General features: G+C 31.6%; 1 protein-coding gene across 3 annotated transcripts; it reads left to right on the top strand.

Moving 5' to 3' along the window:
* The first annotated feature begins 822 nt into the window (after positions 1 to 822).
* LOC112711494 (acyl-CoA-binding domain-containing protein 6) lies at positions 823 to 6,427 on the top strand. 3 transcript variants are annotated; one of them, XM_025764165.3, is made up of 14 exons: positions 823 to 1,126; positions 1,479 to 1,612; positions 1,978 to 2,055; positions 2,133 to 2,246; positions 2,395 to 2,461; positions 2,585 to 2,646; positions 2,832 to 2,971; positions 3,051 to 3,177; positions 3,687 to 3,801; positions 4,234 to 4,322; positions 4,433 to 4,516; positions 5,386 to 5,706; positions 5,793 to 5,852; positions 5,942 to 6,427. In XM_025764165.3, exons 2-14 carry the CDS (start codon positions 1,523 to 1,525, stop codon positions 6,113 to 6,115), a joined length of 1,521 nt encoding a protein of 506 aa, XP_025619950.1. In that variant the 5' UTR covers positions 823 to 1,126; positions 1,479 to 1,522; the 3' UTR covers positions 6,116 to 6,427. The 3 variants fall into 3 exon arrangements, with proteins under 3 accessions (XP_025619950.1, XP_025619949.1, XP_025619951.1); XM_025764164.3 differs by having other exon boundaries at positions 841 to 1,126; positions 1,510 to 1,612; XM_025764166.3 differs by having other exon boundaries at positions 841 to 1,126; positions 1,485 to 1,612.
* The last annotated feature ends 11,132 nt before the right edge of the window (positions 6,428 to 17,559 follow it).

Genomic DNA, 17,559 nt, shown 5'->3' with positions numbered 1-17,559 from the left:
TATTATTTAAATAATTAAAAGTATTGTTAATTGATAATTGAAAAATAGTTTAATAGTGCATTAAATATTGATTTAATATAATTATAATGAAGATATGTTCCTAAATTAGTATAATTATATATTATTCATTAAATATTAATTATAATATAATTATAATAAAGATATTTTTTATAAAATAATTTAGAATAGATGAAAAATTTTATTCATTTTGGAGGGAAAACGGACTCACGAGAGATCGACACGTCACCTTTATTAACTGGAAAAATACCCAATTTTAGTATATTAAGTAGATATAAAAAGAATTATTTAATCATTTAACACAAATAATTATAAAGATAATTGTTTTTTTATAATTATTTGTGAGGACATTTTTGTATATATAATAACATAATATTTTTTAAAATTTAAATAAAAAATAAATATTGATGCAGATAAATATAATTTGCGTGGAAAATTTTTATTTGTCCATCATTTATATCGTACCAATACGTGTAAAATATCGATCGTACCGTAGCAATCACCTAATTTTTAAGAGTTTAATTTTGATTTTATACTTGAATTAAAATTAAATTCAATTTTTAATAAGTTATTCCTAAATTTATAAACTATTACATCTTTTACCATATTAATCCAATGCTTCTAATTTTATGATACACTAAAAACATTCAAAATATTTGAATTAATTTTAGATCGATCTAAAAATACCAACAAAAAATAATAAATTCTATTGCCATTTTAAAAAACTTTTCTCTTAAAATATTCAAAAAAATTATTAAATCTTTGAAAACCATCTCATGTATAATTTTAAGTATTAATCTGAACAAACATACTTCAAGCAGTGATCATGGAAGTGATGGGGCTTTACTACTCAGAATGGACAAATCACAACTTAATAGTTAATAGTTAGTTACAAGTTACAACGGTGACTTTCAAATTTGACTGCCGTAAACCCGTAACAGCTCTATTGTTTCTGCTGTTTTGTGTGTTTCTGTAACCGTCACTCTGCCCAAAGCGCACTTTCCAAACGACGACGTATCCATCCAGATCTCCACCTTCACGGTCGGTGGCTCCCTTTCCGCCACCGTCCCACGCCCACCTTCCGAGATCGCACATTCCTCTCTACCAGGTTCCAATCCTTATCCTTCTCTCCCTCTCTTTAGTTCAGTTACCTATACCTATTTTCTGTTCCATGTTATCTCTTCGTTCATTGATTTTGAAATTTCGGTAAATTTTCTATTCCTTTGTGATCTCGATTTGCAATATCAGACACTTTGGAGCTGCTTCTCAGATATTAATATTTTTATAAAAATGTGATTATGTTCATGCATAATTCAATTTCATTGAGCTGCGGTTTTGATTTGAATATTTTCATGTGTATGCTACGAACTTGTGAATTTTGTTATCTATTGTGTGTGCGTACTCTACAGAGAATTTTGTAATTTGCAACTTGTTTATGAGGGTTATCGTTTAACCTGAAGTGACAGTTAAGGAGGTTTGGATTTGAAACAGTTCCTGAAAAGACATGGAAGTCAACAATTGGTATAAGGAGCTAGCATATGACCAGTGGGCACCGATCCCTGTATCCGGTATGCGTCCACCAGCGCGCTATAAGGTTCTTCTTCTTAGTCTCTCGCTTACCCTTGTTTATTGTTTTGCACTATTCAAGAAGGAGCTTAGTATATGAATAGGATAAAAGAAATTTATAATACAAAACTTCCTCTTTAAGAAAGGCATCAAAAGGAACTCATTATTGGTCTTTGATAGGACACTGACGTTGTCTGATCAGTCAATCCGAGTTCTGACACCATTTAGTGGAACAGGGCTTGGCTGATGTTGTTGTGGTTCGATCCAGGATGAGTTGTCTTGGCTTTGAATACCAAGATTCCTTAGTCATTTGCTTATTTCTTAGCTGAACATTCTTTTGTTGGTCCTGGGCTAGTCACTTATTCTGTATTTTTGTTTGTCCCACATATGTAGCATGCTGCCACAGTAGTCGATGAGAAACTATACATTGTTGGTGGAAGTCGAAATGGGCGGCATTTATCTGATGTTCAGGTATAGAGCATGCTTGCAGGCTTTTCACTCTTGGACACTTAGTATTTGTAGTTGGTCAATGATTTAGCTGTTTGCAGGTTTTTGATTTGAGAAGTTTGATATGGTCTTCTCTGAAATTGAAAGCAAATGCTGGTAGCAATGATAGCAGTGCCTCCCAGAAGACTTTTCCAGCCACATCTGGTCACAATATGGTAAACATTTGTATGCACAATTCTCTCTATGTGCTGATGGGTTGTAGTATGTAATGTTGCTTTATTCGTTTATTGATATTGATAAATCATGTATTTAGTTACTATCTAGATAATTGATTTGTTGATAGTCTCTTGAAAATTCCTGCAGATTAGGTGGGGTGAGAAACTTCTACTTATTGGTGGAGATTCAAAGGGTTCTTCTGATAAATTAGTGGGTTAGTATGTTATTTTTATTTGGTAGAGAAACATACAAGTTCCGATTCATGTGGTATCTTGGGTTAGCATTTTACATGATATTTTACCATTGAAATTCACAAGGTTCATTGGAATTCTTGTAGTTCGATACATTGACATCGAGACATTGCAGTTTGGAGTTATCGAGACTTCTGGAAGCATTCCAGTAAGTGTAGCTGTAGTTTGATGTAACTGGTGAACTCTATCTACCAGGACAATGCTTGATAGTAGTTGATGTTGTTGCATTTAGGATATTCATTTTGTATAGAATGTTCTTTTAATACTATATATGCAACTTGGAATTCATTTTGTTAGTCATCAGTTTGATATGCTTTTAATTATTTCTGCCAGGTAGCTTGTACAGGACAGTCTGCCACATTGGTTGGTTCAAAAGTGCTATTATTTGGGGGAGAAGACATGAAGAGGAAGTTGCTGAATGATGTCCACGTTCTTGATCTGGAATGTATGACTTGGGATATGATAAAGACTGTGTAAGTATTTCACTTCCACAAAATATGTTCACATGCTTTAGAGAAGTTCCATGTGATCACGACACTTCCATTTTGATAGGCAAGAACCTCCAGCTCCGAGATTCGACCATGCAGCTGCCATGTTAGGAGATCGGTACCTTCTGATTTTTGGTGGTTGCTCTCATTCTGTTTTCTTCAATGATCTTCACTTATTGGACATGCAAACTGTAAGTACTATTTCTTTTATGCATTTGTTTTCTGCATGTGTAAGTGAGTCGAGGTATTAGCTCATTTCTTGCATTTGGGTCTGATCAGTTGTTTAGATATTAGGCACATTCGGTGAATTTAAGTTCGTATTCCAGCTCTTTTGACTTTAGCAATTATGGGACAAAGGTTTTTGTTTGTATCCCTGCCAGTGGATGGACATTTTCTTTTCATACCAGTGGGACATTAAGAATGTTATATAGAGATTCCATGCGTTCTTTTTTAACCTTTTTTTTCTCCCCAAAATCTATTTGTATTGCTTAACAGTTTTTTTTTTTCAAATCTATTTGTATTGTTTACCAGTTATTTTGTAGTCCTTGTTACTTGTGTTGGTTTGTTGGGGAAGGGAAACAATGATCCTAATATTCTTCTAATCGTGAAATTAGTTTCAAGTTATATTGTCCCTGTACAGAAAATTGCTTGAGTTTTTGACCATTTGGCATGAATGCCCTCACTATTTCATTTGGATCAGATGGAGTGGTCCCAACCACAAATTCAAGGCGATACAGTATCTCCCAGGGCTGGGCATGCTGGTATTACCATTGATGAAAGCTGGTTCATAGTTGGTGGTGGAGATAATAGTAGTGGTATGTAATTATTCTTTTAATTGGAAAAGTAGTTTCAAGAAGGAGTAAAAGTACAACTAAAGGGAAGCCGATAAGATATTCTTCAAAATATAAAATTAATGAGAAAAGAAAGTGGTGATAGAAAGAGAGAATCAATAATGTAGTATGGAAGTCCAGTCCATTTGGTGTTTGTAACAGCATTGAGTAGTAGCACTAGCACTAAACCATAATGGAGTTTTATCTGTTTTAACAATATGCCACTCTGCACTAGCATCCACACACCACCACCACATATTTGCCTTATATCTATTTAAACAAAACCGAACCATAAGAAACTGTTTAATAGTGAAGGTTGGTAAATATAGTATTGATGTCATGTGTGAATAGATTAGGTTCTCAACATTTGCTGGGAATACTCTGTGTGGATGTCTGATTATCTTATTCTGGAAACAGGTTGCCCTGAAACCTTGTTATTAAACATGTCTAAGCTGGTTTGGTCGGTAGTGACTGTTGTGAAGCAAAAAGATCCACTTTCTAGCGAGGTGATTTTTTGTGCAGTATATCTTTTTAAAATATGATAACAATTCTTGCCATATCATTTAATGCATATTCTTTTTCTTTGTATGTGATGCAAGTATTTATTGCTTATCAGGGTTTGAGTGTCTGCTCAACATTGATTGGTGGGGAAAAGTATTTGTTAGCTTTTGGTGGGTATAATGGGAGATATAGCAATGAGGTATGTGATGTGTGACCTTTATTCATTATTTTTCTGTTCACCATGGATGTTTTAGCTTAATTAATTTATTTTCCTCTGGAAAGAGAACTTTGGTTGTGAAACTTTCATCATCACTTAGGTTGAAGTTTGGTTTTCATTTTGGTTTTCCATCGTCAATGACTATCAATGTGTGTGGTTTTACATTTTTCTAATGTCAACTACCTTTTAAAGAAAGGAGTAGAATACTAAATTTCTCAATGAAGGTGCATGGGAGATTGGGTTTCCCTGTTCCCATTGCAACTCCTTAATGATGATTCATATATTACCCTGTCTTCCATATATGACCATTTAAAAGCTTATTTTTCCATCGAGATTTGCCGTTGGAGAGGTTTCACGCTCACATTGGTCTTTTTTGCAGTATGGTCACATGTTTTTACTAATTTGCTCATCAGATCGAGTCCTTTCACAGTTGTTTCTGTTTCTGCTATATGTTCGTTTCTACATGCATGGCTGTCTAAATTTGGTGGTTTTAATTTTACATGTTCCAAGGTGTAGTTAGGGAAATGGATCCTCTCCATTTTTTTTAACACTTGAGAGAATAAAGTGTGATCTCTCACCTTTAATTCTATAAGTGGGACCAAAATTAAATAGGAGAGAGAGAACAATAAAGGGTGAGATCAAACACTGGACACCATCCAATTTCTTTTTCACTGGAAAGGATCCACTCCCTGTAGTTAGGTAGTGCTTGGAGTTATTTGATTTAGGAACCGATTTGATTCACATTCTATAAATTGCATTTTATGCTTGGGAGGATTCGGTTAACTTAGAAATAATTATGTTTTTAAAATGCATTACCTTCTAATTAAATTTTTGGTGTGATATGTATTTAGGTTTTTGTTATGAGACCCAAGCCAAGGGATTCCCTGCGTCCTAAGATTTTCCAATCACCAGCCGCTGCCGCCGCTGCAGCTTCTGTTACTTCTGCTTATGCTTTGTCTAAATCTGAGAAGTTAGATTTCAGGCAACTAGAGGATACAAATTCCAAACCTCCCATTAATGGTCATCCTATGGATGATATCTCAGTTAAAGTCGAAGCCATTAAAGAAGAGAAAAGGTTACTGGAATTGTCAATCACGGAAGTCAGGGCTGAAAATACTAAGCTTGGAGGTGAGATAGATGAATTAAATAATGTTCATGCTGAGTTAAGCAAGGTATGCATTGCAACTATTTTCATGTGGAATTTTCCTTTAGTTTGGTATGTAAACAATAATATTCAGCATTGAATCTGTAACTTCAGGAACTCCAGTCAGTACAGGGACAACTTGTGGCTGAGAGATCAAGGTGCTTTAACCTGGAGGTAAGAAACTCAGTAACTCACTTTCCTATTTTCAAGGTATGTCGTAAATTATGGTTGCAATTTAAGATTTGAGTCAATGTTGTGTCCAGGCAAAAATTGAAGAACTCCAAAAGCTGATGGAATCAATGCAGTCAGTGGAAGAACAGGTACAGGCTCTTCGGAAGGAGAAGTCTGCTATAGACCAGGAGATGGAGCATGCTACTACCGGTCAAAGACAGGGTTCTGGTGGCGTTTGGAGATGGCTTGGTGGGGGTGGTGAATGATAAAAAGTATGAGGGCAATGGCAACTAAATTGATCTTGGTTGAGTCCGAGGAACCTGAACTTTCATACAAGCAAAAAATATTATTGTGTTGTTTCAGTTCATGCAGAAATATGGCATTTCCTTGTTACAGAACTCTGTGGTGTTATCTTTGAAATGCATGATGGTAAGATGTTGAACTCAAATTTTGAACTGATATAAAACTTTCAGGAGATGGGTACATAACAGTTTTTGTATTTGTATCTCGTACTACTTTTTTTGGTTTTGGATACACTTGTAAGTTGCAACAGTTATACTATTATCTGATTAGTTTCATGCTCTTGTTTCTGTTACATTTTACATGTTTTACTTTTGGATTATGTCATTGATTCGAGTCTATATTGGATTTGGCGCATTATTTTTATCCTTTTTTTTTAAATCTTTTTTGGTTCTTTCATCATGAATTTAATTAGCTTATGACATGCAATTTCTTGGGGTAACAATTTAACTTCTTTTAAGTTTAATCATCAATTATATTTCTCTGACCGAAGTTAAAAGGTTCATCATTACAATATGAGCTTTAGAAAACATAAATGATTTAGAGCGTATATAAAGGTAGGTTGCGTAACTACTACTAAATACTAACACCATCACGATAAATTGATAATATAGATTCATCCCAAGAAAGAAAAAGAGAAAAAAAAAAGCAAAAAATGAGTATAGATTATTTATTTAATTATGTCAATTTAATTTTGATATATTAATAATATAAAATATTTTAAATAATTATTTAATCACAACTTTTAATCATCATTTACATAGTAAATATGTGTAGTAGTTATTTTTACTAATAAAAATATATTCTTTACACTAAATTCCCATCAACTTAAATTTATAGTTATGCTACACATACAACCTTTTGGCAACTAAGTCTAATTAAGTTGGCCTAATCCCAACAAAAATCAACTTTACAAAGAACGTGTAAACACGCGCTTGTACAACTGTTCAGTAGCACAAACGTTAATATGAAAAATGCTTCGTCTTTCTCAATTAAAACTGAAACGAACAAACTTCAAACGACATTCAAAATCTCTCAAATATTTCTCAAAATCTATGCAAAAACTCAAGGAAATCTTGAAGTTACGTTCGAAATCTTCACCAAGAAACACAGAAAGAGAACCATAAACATTACTGAAGGTATTGAGAAACTAACCCTCCTTGTTTTTTTTTTCATTTTTTTTCGCATTTTCAATCGCGAAACACTAAATAGTCATATTTCTGTTTATTTGGTGTTCTCGCGATAAAGTAGATACTACTGTTCTCATTATAATGTTTATTTTGTGATAATTGTGTTAGGTCAGTTTAAGAACGTTGTTTTAGTGCTTCTCGTATCGTTTAACCTATATTAATCACTTTTTCTGATCCAAAAGTTATTTGCATGTGTTTGAGGATTTTAAATGTGTTTTTGTAAATGTTTAAGTGATTCACATCTTTTGAACTGAGTTCATTTGTAGTAATCATTAAAAATTTTCGGTGCATTTTGGCTGAATTGTAGTACAATTGCTGTTATTGTCCTAGATTGGGTGTAAAAAGGCCTTAGAATGTTGTTGTAGTATTTCTGGTGTCATTTTATACATGTTTAAGTGATTTGCATGTGTTTTTGTTCATGTTTAACCGATTTGCATGTTTTAAACTGAATTTTTGTGTAGTAATCAGTAATTACTTTGACAATTAAGAGAGTTGGTGAGAGGAGCACCACAAAGAAGCAAGGACCAAGATATAAAGTAAGCATATATATGTTAGAACAATTCATTTTTGTTTTATAAATATAGTTATGTAACATAATTTTCATTTATTTACAGAAAACTCATGATTTGAGGTGCTCCACAAGATCTATTTCTGATATATTCAGCAAGATGAGCGATGACAAGAAAGCTATTGTCAAAGAATTGGGATTTGCTGCTATGAGGCATATCCCAGCCTTGAATGTCCCACATAAGCTCTTGGTAAAATTGGCATATTTATTTGATTTGTACAATAACACACTTGACACACGGTATGATGTAATCAAGATCACCCCTGACAAGATAGGGATGCCCTTGGCTTGAATGCATCTAGTAAAAATCTATTTTGTAATCTATTCTGTAAATCAAATTCTAGTGTTTCTTTAAATTATTTGTGTTATTGAAATATTTTTGCTGCTATTGTAGAATTTTACTTTTCAGACAAAATTGTATATAAAGAAATTAATAAAGAGTAGAAGAAAGATATTGAAAGCTTCAAAGGCTGATCTTTGTCACTTTTGACAAAGTCTTTGATTGACATGAGTGTTGATGGGCCAGAAAATCAGCTGAAATTCAAAAAGACATTCATCCTTTTTATCCAGAAGTGCTTTTGTTGGCAATAACAATAAGCAAAATTTGTTCAGTTCATATGCCACCCATTCTTTACGTGGACATAATACAAAAATGGAATTGGGCTGCTCATGTGCTAAACATCCTCATCATAGGCATTAGAGATCACAAATTGCAAAACAAATTTGTAGTTGATGGCTGCCTCTTCGTACTGATGATCATATATTTTCATGAATCCATATACTAGAATAAGCTGGTTAATAGAACTCCTGGACCACCATGGGTGCAACATTGGATTAGGGCGATACTGGTTAAAATAATAGAACTGGGGCAAATGATGAAATGGTAATTCAAGAGAAATTCTTTCCTTTAGTTTCGGTACATTTGTTTGAAATATATTATGCTAATTAAATATTTTTCTATTTTAGGGCCTCATAAGAAGAACACAGTTGAGAGGCCAATCAAAAAAAGAAAAGAAAGGAAAATCAAGGAAAAAAAGAAGCAACAAAAGAAGAAGATTGTTATATTGGACTCATCTTCGAAAAGTGAAGTGATTCTGAGTATGAGTTTGATTCTGAATATAAATTTGAGGAGACACCAAAGAGAAGAAAACAACCCTAAAGATTGGCAAAAATGTAAGTGTTATTTTTCATTGTCTTTTGTAAATATTTATTCTGTTTATTTACCTCATGTGTTTGTATTTTTTCAGGATGGAATCCAAAAAGATAAAGCGTGTTATTGTGGATTCATCTTCTGAATCTAATGATGAGTGAGATTCAAAAACTATTATTCTAAAATTAAGTTCTATTTTTTAATCAAAATTTTCTTTATAAACAGAATTTTTTGTATATATTGTCAGAAGCGAAGAAATAAAAAATAGAAAAAAGGTCGAAGGAAAAAAAATGATAAGCTTGCAGAGTATGTGTTAATTTTCAGTGTTTTTGTCAATATTTATTATGTTTATTTGCATGATGATTCTTTTCTTTTTCAGGATGCAGGTCAAAACCAAAGATACTCTAAAAAAGGCCACACCCGTGAATAAAAAGAAAGAAAGCTTATTCGGACAAAACAATCAAAAAGTGGGAACGACTCGACAGAAGCTCACTATGATTCTTCGCAAATGTAAGATTCAATATATTATATTGTTTCTTTTCTAAAATTTTCTAAAAGCTTATGTAATTACTCTAGTTTTACTGAATAATGTTTATTTTGTCCTCAGAATGCCACTTGTAAATCTGTCGAGTGAAAATGATTGTATGTTTAATACACAGTCAAGCTTTCAGGGATCTATAAATGCATCAAATGATCCCATGTAATGTCTCTTTCTCTTACCATTTCTTTATTTCTTGTACTACGATAATAGCTCTTTAATTTCATATTTTTTTTAGAAAAAAAATCCTCTAAGATTTTTTGCAAGAAAAAAAAAGGTACGAAAAAAGCAAAAAAAGAGTTTGCAGGCTACACCTATATAAGTTCACATATAGCAAAAGTTTGTTATTGTTCAATGATTGTTGTGTTTTTTGACATAATTTTAGTGTATTTTAAGTTCAACGTACAGGAAGACACAACGGATGATGCCAACTCTGTCCAGGAAGATGTTCTGGTTAAACATGCAATAATAGAGAAAGAATTGCAACTGCAGCAAAGGATGGAAGATTCACCAAAAGCTAACAAGTGACTAAAGTATTTAACTATATTACTGACTTAATTTTATTTTAATTAATTTTATTGACTTAAATGATACTGGATTTTATTTAGTATGAGTAGTGAAACTGTTAATCTTGGGATTGATCCCAACGATCAAATGCTTGTGGTTTGAAAACAAACTCAATCTCAATCTGAACCGCTGAATTTATATAAGTTTTTCAATTTAGTTTCCTTTTCCAATAATTGAGTTAATGTTTCACCAAAATTGTTACTGTTTACTGCGTATAAATTTCTTTATTGTATGCCTTCATTAGAGTGCCATTACAAAAAACTAGAATGAATTAAATATGTGTAAATTGAAATTAAATTTAAAAGGTGTTTTATTTTAAATAATTTGTAGTACAAAAGATTTGGATGTTGGAGTTATACAAAGTGACATTTTTATTTGGTAGTTTCATTTTTGCATTTGTTTTAGTTGATGAACTTAGTCATCTTATGTGGCACTCGTCCTCTTTTTTTTGTTGGTTGTTAGAGTTGCTGCTTTCTTCTTTTTGTCGTAGGTTCTTGTGAAGACATGTTCTTTATGAATTGTTGAGTTTGATGCACTTCCTATTGTGTTATTTGGTTCCATCTTTGTACGTATGTTCTTCTTTCGAAGATGTGTCTTGACTTTGTATGGTTTTCTTTCTCCTTAATCTCTTGATGGGGTGGTGCTTCAATGTCATTATTTTTCTGAAATGTCATTAGGTTTGAAGCAGTTGTGCCCAATAAGTTTTTTGCGTCGCCATCAAATAGTACAAAAGTTGTTGTAACACTTTGATTTGAAACCTTTAATTGAATTTTGAACCTAAAATAAGTATTGGGTTAGCAACTAATAATTTGATAGATGAAATTATAAAAAGTATATAGAGTTACCTTATTGTTGGATATTGTGGTATTTGATTACATGTGCCACAAATGTAGTTGTTTCTTTTTTTTTATATGCTTTCTTCTAACACTTTTTACATTTAACATAGTTCCATCCTAAAATTGTGAAGATCTTTTCCTATTCCAATATTCAATTTATGTTATCATTAGGTATATGGTATTTGAGTAAGTATGAATGTATGATGCATGTTGTGATTTTTTTTGTCATACCTGATCATCAGATTCTCATTGCATGGCCATTAGATCTTGGATAATTATTTGATTTCTAATCGTTCTGCTCTGAAAGAATGATGCTCTATTGAGTAAGTTTGAAATGTGCAGTTCGGAAATAAATTTTTTGTACTAAATTTGATATTATGTGAAGGAATAGTGATAAGAGACTTATATATGTAGTTTAAATGGTATAGAATTTAAATACTTATAATGTAAAATTTATTATGATTAATAATATTATTATGACATTTGTAATATGGATATTTATTACCTTTAGTGTGTTATTTATAAAAATTAATAAATTAATTGTTGCAATTATAACGGTAAGATATAATAAATATAGGAATATGAATTCAATGTATTTGTAGGTTACAAATTTATTGGATTCTATTTTTTATTTTTTTATTTGTATATTTTATTTTTTTGCTGATTTGGAAATAATAGTTGATTTGGCAAGAATTGAGTGGTTGATTCTAAAGTTGTGCCAAGTAAGCAATATTGCTGACATGACATTAGTAGGAGGAAAGAAATGTCTCAAAAATAATGTGGTGCATGCTTTTGTATCTATTTTTATATATTAAGAATAGATTGCTCCATCAATAGAAACCTATATCTTCAACCCTCTACATACTGAATAAGAACCTGCTGCGCAGTCTCCAACACAAGAATCTCTTCCACAAGAACTTGTTTATATGTAAGTTCTAGTTAAATTCTTTTTTGGTTACATAATTTTTTTTGGGTTCTTTCTTAAATAATTTTATACCTCATTCTGCAGTCCTCCACAACTACATCAAGAAGCTCCTGAGGAAGCTCTGCCAAAGGAAACTCAGCATGAAGTTCCCCTCATGCGTAAGTTCTAATTAATACATTTCTGTTATAATAATGTCAGTACATTCTTAAACTATTTGATGTGTTGTCCTGTAGTCCTCCCCCGACTCAATATCTGAATTTTGGCTTGTTGATGGTTGCTAATGATGCATTAGATGATGACTTTGGTGTACCATCCTTTGACCTTAGCATTAGTCAATCAAGCAATGAAGCTACACTCACCCAAGAGGATCAACCACCAACCAATGGGAAAAAATCTCAAGATATTGGAAGCCAAGAGAATCCACTATAAATTGAAGAGTTGGAAGAATTGGTTGGGGTTATCGATGCTGGCGGGGCAATATCATTGAAATATGCTAAGGAGACAAGTCCACAACCAGTCAGACAATCAAGTCTCAACTTTCTTGAAAAGTTCAAAACTCCGATCAAGAAAAAGGAAATTACAGAGGAGCTTAGAGAGAAATACTATCAATGACCCACAAATGTCAAAACTTACAAAGATGGGAGCACCAACGAATGGGAGGTCATATTCAAGTACAACCATAAAGCTAATTGGAATGGATGTAGATTTCATTTTGCATCTTTAAAACCACAAGAAGATATAGAAAATATGGTAATTTATTCTGCTATAACACTAATTCTTTTTCTTTATGAGTTGTTGCGTCATGTGTGTGTGTGTGTGTGTGTGTGTGTGTGTGTGTGTGTGTGTAATAAATTTGGGTCCTTCGTTTTCATAGGTGGACTCCGTAATGCGCCAAATTCTCAACAGGAAGAAAATCAAAAGATTCGAGAACAGATATATTATATCCCATATGATATGGTTGTAAGCTCTACTACCATTAAACTTTAACCTCAATTTCATTGCATTTTGAAAATATATTGTGTGCTAAAAGTCATTATTTCAGTGCAAAATCACATGTTGATGAAGTATAAGCTCTATGAATGTACATTAAAAAACCAAAATATAGTTAACCAGTTAAAAAATCATAACCACATTTTGGTTAACTAATTTAACAAAGCAATTTAAAAATCATATCCATATTTTATAAAATTGGTTAACCAAAACAAAATTTAAAAAAAAATAAATTTTTAACTGGTTAACTAAAATCAAAACTAAAATTTAAAAAATTTTAATTTTAATTTTTTAGATTAAAAATTTAATTTAAACCGGTTTTAATTTTAATTTCTAAAAACCTGTTTTTATAGAAAAATTGGTTTTTTAAACCGGTTTTATTTTTATTACCAACTAAAAATCGATTTTTAATTTTTATAACCGGTTAATAACCAGTTTTATCATATAAAATCAATTTGGTTAATTAACCAAGATTAAATTTTTGGTTAACTAAAAAACATGTTTGATTTTTGGATTAACCAAACCATGTACAACCCTAATAAGCACAACTACATTGATCCTAAAACTAACAAGGCCAATGTATTTAAGGAGTACCTCCTTTTTCTGGACAAGAAGAAGCTAGAATTCTATCCATATGTAAGTTTTTATTTCTTAAATATTTCTTTCATTTAGTTTTATTTAGACTAAAAAATTGTCCTATTTGCCAAACTTCAGCTATTTGCCCCAATTTGCCATAGTGGACATTGGAGGTTGTAGATTGCAAATGTGCGAAAGAAAATCTTTTATGTGCCCTTCCATTCAAAATCTCTCCATAAAGATAGAACAAAAGTAAATAATTTTGTTTTAAGTTGTTTACTATTATTTTATCAATTCTCTTATTTGTGTGCTTGTTTTGAACTTTTGCTTGTGCATTGCAATCATTAAGTAAAATTTATTTGTTCTATTCTTATAATTGGTTTTATGTGATTTTCAGAACTTGGTAATATAAAAAATGATGGTTTATACTGGAGCAAAACCATTGGTGGATGTAGATAATAAAGAGGGCATTAAACCCCCATATATTATCATCAGTGGTAAATGAACAAAGTATTAATCTTCTTATTATTCTTTACAATTGTAGTGTTATTTTTGTTACTGTTGTATTAAACCTATTTTATTGTGTTACTTCATTTTTATTTATTAGCTGGGACGGCGTGTGCAATACATGTGATAAAATGGCTGGAGATAATCAATCTAAAAATGATCAAAAAAGGAAAATATGAATGAAAAAATTAGAAATAGGTATGTATCAATAAACGTAGTTAGTTTCTCTATTTCTAAATTAATACAAACTAATAAATTTGTTTCAATTATAGGAAGAAATTGATAATTTTAAACGAAAATATGCTTCAATTGTTCTCTTTCATGAAATAAATCAATTGAGAGATAAATCAATTGCTGATTCTGAATCCATAAGACTCTCAAAGTCTTCCGCTGCCTTGTCAAGTCCTTTCTGTAAATTTTTATCAGGAGATATTGATAGTAGATAGCTTGAATGTTGTAAATCATCAAGAATTTCTATACTTGTTGTATACTGAATTGTCTGTGTACTGTAAGTTAAAACAAACACATCATTTGTATCTTGTAAATATTCAATCCAATATTTTGATAAATTCTTTTGCCAAATTAAACTTCTATAAACCTGTCTGTACTGTATTGAAATCCTGCTAAATTGTATAAATCCAGGTTCATATAATTGTAGGAAAAAATAACATTATTTAAATTGCATCAAATGCTTACAAAAGGAACACGGAAATTAATTCAAATAAACATCGACAATGCTTATAATTTTTTCTATAAACTTTTATCAGGAGATATAGAAATAGTATAGGTTGAATGCTATAAACTGTTAAGAATTTTTACATTGGTTAAGTATTTAATAATCTGCGTACTGTATAGTTAAAACAAACACATTCTTTTCATCTTTGTAAATATTCATTACAAAGCTTTTGATAAAATTCTATGGACTTGTATTTACTGTATTAAAATCCTGTTAATCTGAATGAATCCAGGTTTATAAAATTACAAAAAAGAAGAACATTATCTAAATTACAGCAAAAATTGTATACCAAAACACCTAATGAGATATCTATCTTATTGCCTTGAATCCCTGAACTAATAATTCATAATTTGTCCATGATAAAGGTTGGAATTTGACTGCACTATTGATCCACCATATAAAAGGTTGAATTGTAAAAAGTAAATCATATATTAGAATAACTTAATATGCACAAAGACAACTTTTCCTACTTAAAGCACATCAGTGTTACCTCACTTAGAACTTTCTTTTTCTTTTTCTTTAAATCATTTGCAATATATTTTTTGTATTTGATCCCAATATACTTTTGGGACGTCCTCTTGTTCTCACACGTGGCGGGCTTTGAAGCTCGTTAACATCTTCAAAGGAAGCATCTTTGTGAGATATGAACATTTTTCTTTACTTTTGGCTTTATATTCTTGCATCACAGCGATCACATTACATAAGCACGGTGCAAAATCACAATCAACTCCTCAGATTCTGATGCAAATTCACAAACATTTTTGTGATTGAAACACAAATAATCAAATCTCCTACTTCTTGGCTCCAATAAAAGCTTGTCGTGGCTGTTCTTGATATGTGTGTGCCTCCTCTTTACGTTCTTACTCCATCGTTCTAAAATATATCTTGGTGCCATTTTATCTACTTACTTAAAGCTTAATGCATTCAGAGAATGATGACACAATATCTCTCTTGACTCGAATAATAAGCACTGACATTTTATTTCCCGTGATATCGCGTCATATGTAACCACAAACTTGTTGAATGTTGAGTTAGAAACATGTTCTACAACTTCATATGCCGTAAAACCTAGAGCAAACTCTGTTGACGTTGTGAAGCAATTCACATTTCCTCTAAATTGTGCTTGAACTTTTTTGAACTTCTCGTGAGTATACACATGTTGAAATTGATCTTCTATTGATGATTTGTTATATACAGTATGACAGTATGAAAATCTCCATCATCGGATTCTCACTCTCTTTGCTCTCTACTTCCTAGGTAATTATCATATTGTTTGATAAATTGGATCAGTGAGCTATTGCGCGTAATAAACTTGTTAAAAAAAAGCATACATGCTCTCACTCATTTGTGTGCTTCTCATCTCAGCCTAGAAGTGGTGTTCAAGATAAACCAGGATCCATAAATAACAATCTTCGAAAAGCTCTAAAAAATGATAAAATGCGTAAATCAGACCAAAATGCACCGAAAAGTATATGAGTTCGTAGCATATCAGAGCAGCAAAATACATAAATATCCAAACACTAAAATTGACATTAGTTAATTCTAATAAAGACACCCTTACCTAAAGCCACTTATTGTCTCCAACACCATACTTCATAAGAAAATCATTCCAATTTCTATCAAATGCATCTTTTGTAAAAGAGTTTCAAACAACATTACTCATCTCTTGTTCAATTTCTTTGTGTCTCTTGTAGACATTTAATTTATGTGGAATTTTATTCATAATATGCCAAATACACCACTTGTGAATGGTTGTAGGCATACAAGTCTCAATAGCCCTTTACATCGATGCATATTGATCGATAAGAATGCCTTTTGGAGTATTTCCTCCTATGCAATGAAGCCAACGTTCAAACAACTATTTGAATGATTGAATATCCTCATTTTTCATCAAATCACATCTTAGAAGTGTAGAATGACCATGGTGATTGACACTAACAAATGAATCAAAAACCAAATTATACCTGAATCAATAACACAAAAATAAAATAAGATATACACTGAAAGAAGAGTCTCATATGCACCGAAGGTTGTTTCAAAAAAACATATAAACTAGAATGTCAAATTATCTATTTTTATTGTAAGTGGTATCGAATGAAATAACATCTCCAAAATACTTGCAAACAACCCTGCTTCTTGTGGCAACCCAAAAAGCAATTTTGATTGAGTGATCAACTTCAAGTTCAAGCTCGAAAAAGAAATTATGATTCTTCTCTTTCATTCTTAATAAGTATTTCTCAAATTCTTTGGCATCGTCTAGTTCGAAAACATTATGGACTTCCCTCGTAATATAATTTCTCACATCTTTTTCAATAAAACTTAATTCACAATGACTCCCTCCTGTTGTGACAAATGATTGATATGTTTTACTTGGTCTGATTCCAGCTTCGTTGTTATTCTCAACTGTACGGTGTACAAACATGCTTAATTTCCTGTGTTGTTTAAGCATCTCTGCTTGATTTGAACAGTATGGATGTAAATGATGTAAAACAACTTTCAAAAAAACTCAAACACCAGCGTCCTTCAATATATGTATATAAATTTTTGCAGGATAATTTAATCCAGCTGAGGGATTTGTCTTATGAGTTGAAGATATGTTTGATTTTTATTTTTCCTCTCTATTACATGTAATCAATTGGTTCTTAATTTCATTTTTCTTCTTATTTGTGTTATGAATTTTTGTAGAAAAACCTACAAGTTTAGAATAATCTTTGTAGAAATTTTCAGTTTCTTCAAGTGTATTAAAAGTCATCCCAATCTTTGGCACAAACTGCTCATCATATCATAGAAAAACTAAAAAAATACTAAAACTTGTTCCTAATTAAAC

Source organism: Arachis hypogaea, chromosome 9 (assembly GCF_003086295.3).
Source record: "Arachis hypogaea cultivar Tifrunner chromosome 9, arahy.Tifrunner.gnm2.J5K5, whole genome shotgun sequence".
In the NCBI taxonomy this organism is placed as follows: Eukaryota; Viridiplantae; Streptophyta; class Magnoliopsida; order Fabales; family Fabaceae; genus Arachis; species Arachis hypogaea.
This window is presented reverse-complemented; position numbering and strand designations above follow the sequence as displayed.

Bases quoted from the DNA above. Each gene is read 5' to 3' on its own strand.
- LOC112711494 (XM_025764165.3), top strand. From the start codon at position 1,523: ATGGAAGTCAACAATTGGTATAAGGAGCTAGCATATGACCAGTGGGCA. The intron at 1,613-1,977 runs GTTCTTCTTCTT...CCACATATGTAG, and splicing joins GTCCACCAGCGCGCTATAAG to CATGCTGCCACAGTAGTCGA. The intron at 4,517-5,385 runs GTATGTGATGTG...ATATGTATTTAG, and splicing joins ATGGGAGATATAGCAATGAG to GTTTTTGTTATGAGACCCAA.